A 5,571-nucleotide genomic window follows, 5' to 3' on the forward strand; every position below is an offset into this window, starting at 1 on the left:
TATGAAATTTGAACCAAACCATGATTCAAATTTTGGACCATTTAAAAGGCAATGACTAGCCTACGTATAAATAAACCCTTTTATTTTGTTCATAAAATATATGGTTTTCCTACTTGAACGCCTTTTGGTTAAATATTAATATACCCTAGCTAGGTTTGTATATCTTTGACCTTTTTTCCAAGAGTTTGGTTAAAAATGAAATGGAGATGTACCAGAATTACTCTATTTGAGATCTCAATAAAGAATTTACATAAAAAAAAAAAAAAAAAAAAGAAGAAAAAAAAGAAGGCAAGTTGAAACCAAGCCTTCACAGTTTCTTGCGTCACAAGGCTAACGTGTATCAAATGGGAAAAAAACAGCCGATACTAAGTCACTGATTCCTTGATGTTGAGCACGCCTTGGTCCTCTATCCAGCAACAGAAGACCTCCCTTGTCCAAAACCTCCCAACATTTTTACAGAGCCTTTGACATGCGTTTCTGTCTGTGGGAGATTTTCTTCAGACTTCACCCGTTAAACGAGGTGGTGGAGTTGTCGTGTAATGAGCTATTCCGAGCAAAACATGTATCGCCGCAGCTATTGAATCTCATGTAATAAAAGGACCTTATGCTCTCAAACACAATTTACGAATTCCCTCAAAAAATTCAAGATTTCTTAAGGGACTAAAACATGTGAAAATAATGGAAGCGCTCTGTCTCTCTATCTGGATAAGTCGTTTTAATGATCGATGTAGACAAGTTTCCAAGTCTGATGCTTGCATATATCTTCAACTTGTCCTTCGATTCCAAATAGACACCAAACATCCGTTGTGCATGTGTTTGGTATCATGTGACTAAAACATGTGATCAAACCAAGTTTGGTGTCAATGTTAAATTTAAGAAATTCATAAAAAGAAATTTATATAATTAGTTGAAAATCACATAAATAGAATCCAACAAAAAAAAGAAAAGAACAAAAAGGCAGCGGTTGAAGAAGCTACGTTCTCTTGAATAAAAAATTAGAAGCAATATAATCAGCGGCAAATTATATTTCTTGGAAAGAAGTGTAGAGTGAGCAGTTTCTCTTGTTAAGTTCTGTGACTTGCTGATCGATTTTATGATGTAACTCTATGTAACGTTCTTTATCCCAATGCAAATTACTTTTTGTGTTTTTCAGCCCAGTATCTACTGCTCTGTATTCTGTGTCGTTCGCTTTGCGGTCCTTCTTCATGTTGTCGATGGTATCCTGAATTGTTCCCAACTTTGTATCAAGAGCATAATACCTCGCATTCTTCTCATCATAGTTTTGGGTAGCGGTAGTTAACAGATTCTTCTTCGCTTCCAACGTGATCTTTTCAGCTTCAATTTGTTTTGTTACCCGTTCGAGATCTTGTTTCACTTCTTCACTCAGATCCGCAGTTAATTCCTCTTGTTTTTTCGTGATATCTTTATCCAAATCAGTATTAGCAGTTTTCCGATCTAAATTTTTCCCCTCCAAGTCAGCAATTTGGTTCTTCAAGCTGTCCCTTTCAGCGATACGTTCAGCCTTTGTTGGTAGCTGTTGACTCCTCAATAAACAGTGCCTGTCTATTGTGGCAAAATCATGACCTCCCCTATCCATGGCCGCTAGAATCCAATTCAATGCATCTTCGTGTTTCTTCAATTGTTGAGTAACGGCTAGGGTTTGATTGGCTTGCTGTGTAAACCCCTCGAGAGATTCACCAATTCTTTCCATAGTCTCCACTGTCCAAAAGCAATTAAGATTGTGGAATCAAAGCAAATTGAAAAGAGATAAAATTCACCGATTGTGGTGGAATCGACTTAATGAATCCTTCTTCTTCCTATTGGAACTACTATCCCTTATTTATACTGTATTTAGGTTAGTCTCCTATTCCTAAAGCAAATAGTTTGAGGAAACATACCACAGTCCGTCCTCTAGAACCTTAGAAGAGTATTGTGGCCTTTTAGAGACATATTCTAGACCTAAGGCCGAGAAGGAAGCTCCAATAAACAAACGATTTGGATTTGGATTTTTTTTTTTTTTTTTTTTTTTTTAGTAAAATTTGTTCAAAACGAGTTTTTCAAGTTTTCCCAAATGTACGCCTTTTTTAAAAAATTTATATGAAATGGAGATGTATCAGAATTACTCTATTTGAGATCTCAACAAAAATTTACATTGGAAAAAATAAAAAGTCATTTCAAACATGAAACCAAGCCTTCACTGTTTCTTCTTCTTGCGTGTGTCAAAAGAACAGCAAACATAAGTCTGCAATGGGGTTTAGTTACATCAGACCCGAAGGATCTGTCTTCCTTGAAAGTATAAAGCCGAGCTGCAATCTAAAGCCGAGGACTCGAGCTTAATGCAGAATCAAGCCTTTACCCGAATCACGAAAGAGCCTGTGAGCACATGACAAGGATAGTTACTGAACTGAAGCAACTTATAATGACGTGTAATACAGGTTTTGAAATATGACTCCAAGCTGAGTTTATGTGAGCAAACTTAACAAATGTGTACTTAAGCTTCTAAAAGACGAGTATGCTTACAGCCAATATATACCAAAATAAGTAATATTTTTAACAATTTTCTATTTTTCTTCCCTCCAATGTGTGATTTTGAGAATATAGAAGAAAGATTAAGATTTTCGAAAACAAGAAAAATAAGCGGTGAACTCACATGTGGGAAGGCTTGATATATCTGCAGAGACAGCACACGGTATCCCCAAGTTGGAGAGGACACCTCTTATGATTCCACATGGGAAATATAGGTACATGCTCACCGCTTGTGCTGCTTTGCTTTCCCCTGGAGTAGATGGATCTTCGGTTTCGTTCTCAGATGAAGGGTCAATTGAGACACGAGACAACCACCGGAACTTGTTGTCTTGCAATACAAAAGTACCCTGAAGAAACATTTGTTAGAATTTAGCACACAAGAAGAGTTTCGCCTTTGTTCAGGCAATTCCAGTATTTTTAGAGGAAATCTCACCCGGTGATTTGTCTTTAAGTTATCTATCTGCTTCTTGAAGACCTCAGACCAGAAGTCTTTGCAGATAAACTTGATTGCCTCTAGATGGTCACTGAACCTTGGTCTTTCCATAGTGTACCTAGGGACATAAAAAGGCAGGCGTTATGCATAGTCAAGTAAGATGCTCAATATCTGCCATGATACAACACTGTAAAACAGTTTTTATGTAGGCAAACACCTTTAGAAGCAACAAAACATGCTTCAACAGACTAAAATCATTCTTCTTACACATATTATAGGTAAACAGGGACTAAGAGAATCAAAATCTTCTGACATATATGTCTGGCAACAAGGGAATTTCCTCACCAAAACATTGCACAACTAAAAAGAAATATTAGCTACTAGAACCGAGTCCACCATTCCAATTTTCTAATTCAGTAAAACATGCAATCCGAATTCATGACAGTTGACCTCAGATTTAAAATTCTTGAGTAATGGCAATCCTCAGAGCCAGCCATTGATTAATAAAAAACCTCATATCCAAGAAACTAACAAGAACAGTCGAAGTTCCAAGTTTCTTGATTTCTAACAATTACTAGGTCACAGAACAACAGAAATCGCAAATATCTTCATTTCAGTACCAAATTGATCTCAAAATCCCCAAATTTTCACAGTTCCTCAACACCAAAACCCCGACGAATGAGAAAAACTCAAATCAGCGCGATTTATCTTCCTATCTATCACATTCGCACACATTCTCAGCCAATTACACACGAGAAACGATAAATCCAATATCAGAGAATCATTGCTAACAATATAAATTCGCCATCATCTTCAGATCTACAACTAATACTAACATCCGAAACACCTACCGAGAAAAGTCTCACGAAGTATGAACCAGATCGAAAGAAGACGATGATCAAGTGTAAACTAACAACAACAAACCTCTCGGAGAGTTGGTGGCCGACCTGATAACCAATGGCCTCGATCCTCCGAGCGGCGAGTTCCGGCTTGTTAGCGTAGAATCGACCACTGTAGAATCGACTCACGTTCTCATTTTCAGGTAAGAGCAATCGAGCTCATCATCCCATCTAGATACAAGAAAGATCATGAATTTGGAGTTGTGTATAAACTCTTCATCCAAATTTTCAAATCCACAATATATAGTATATCGTTGGATTAATGGGGGTAGTCTCTTCGATTATAATGATCAACTAGATGTTAACCCGCGGTGTACCGCGGGTCTATATTTTTATTAGAAAAATTTATTAACTTTTGTTTTAAGATATTCTATAGATATATACTATTTTTTTGTTTAATTTAAATGTATAATACACCGTGAGACGAAATTTTATTACAAAAATTGAAATTTTATAGATAGACGTAATATAAAAACAATAGATTCAATTGTATGATTTTGAATAAGATGCTGATTTAACCCGTCTTATACTGATTTTACCCGCGGTGTACCGTATGCTAAATTTTAAATAATAAAATGAGGATTTAATATGTGTTATAGCGATATATTAGTGATATTTTAAATTTATATTAATATCAATCCTAACCAAACCTGTGTCATACAATTCATCCCGTAATATTTAAAACTATTTTATAAAAACTCAAAAACCATAGCTAAATGGGCAAACAAAAGCCAAAAAATTTAAATATATCAATTAGAAATTTTTGAATTAGAAATTTTTGAATTTAATTAGAAAAGATTGCTCCATAATTTTAAATCTTACGTATTTAATGTATTTATGAAGATTTGATATTTGAATTTATTTGAGAACATTACTTATTTTTAGGAATTTCAGAAAAAGACATGGGTTAAAGCTTGAACTGATCCGATAATTAAGGTCTGAATTAATAGTTTTGCACCGGCCTTGTTATTTTATTTGTATTTTCTAATTATTTTATCACTATTCAAACCTTAATGATCCATGTAATTAACACTAACCTATTATTGTTATATAATCACAAATATTAAAAATAATATGTTTAGAACTGCCATGAAAAAAAAATTAAGTATGCAACTTTCATTAGTTCACATAATGAAAAAATAAACACATAGAGTATTAGAACCCAATAACAAAGAATCATGTCTACCAATTTTGTAAAGACCTACAAAGCCCAAATTGTTTTTATTCAACTCTCTCATATACCCAAAATGAAAAACTTAGAAACGGAAAGTTCAAACTCAATCATCGGTGGTTTAGCAGATGAAGTCACCGTCGTTAACGGTCACAGTAACGGCTCCGTCGATCTGAGCCTTGTTTCTTCAAAGCTACAGCAAAACGCATGGATCTACTCTCCATGTAGCGTATCAAGGAGTTCTCGGCGTGTATTTTGAAGCTACCACCGGAAAAGCATATCCGAAATCTGAAGATATTCGGTGTGATCAATTCGATGTTGCGTTTCAGGCGGTGGAGCTTTGGATCGCCGATCGTCTTGTTTTGCCAATCGAAACCTAAAGAATTACGATCTCCTCCTCGTCACCATCTTCACATCGTCGGCGAGGTTTAGATCCCGGTTCACCACTGTCTCCTAGCTCTTCCCGGAGTCCGTACAGATTGCATCACGTCTGCGATTTCTCATTTTCTGTAAAACTGGTGAGTCACTATTAGACTAATAAA

General features: G+C 35.6%; 1 protein-coding gene across 1 annotated transcript; it reads right to left on the reverse strand.

Moving 5' to 3' along the window:
- Positions 1-2,062: 2,062 nt before the first annotated feature.
- On the reverse strand, positions 2,063-5,253 carry LOC9320550 (trafficking protein particle complex subunit 6B). The gene is made up of 5 exons (XM_021030882.1): positions 5,178-5,253; positions 3,884-4,016; positions 2,960-3,077; positions 2,651-2,873; positions 2,063-2,373 (listed from the first exon to the last, which is right to left on the reverse strand). The coding sequence occupies exons 1-5, from the start codon at positions 5,251-5,253 to the stop codon at positions 2,345-2,347; spliced, it is 579 nt and encodes a 192-aa protein (XP_020886541.1). The 3' UTR covers positions 2,063-2,344.
- Between the last annotated feature and the right edge of the window lie 318 nt (positions 5,254-5,571).

This window comes from Arabidopsis lyrata, assembly GCF_000004255.2.
Source record: "Arabidopsis lyrata subsp. lyrata unplaced genomic scaffold ARALYscaffold_3, whole genome shotgun sequence".
In the NCBI taxonomy this organism is placed as follows: domain Eukaryota; kingdom Viridiplantae; phylum Streptophyta; class Magnoliopsida; order Brassicales; family Brassicaceae; genus Arabidopsis; species Arabidopsis lyrata.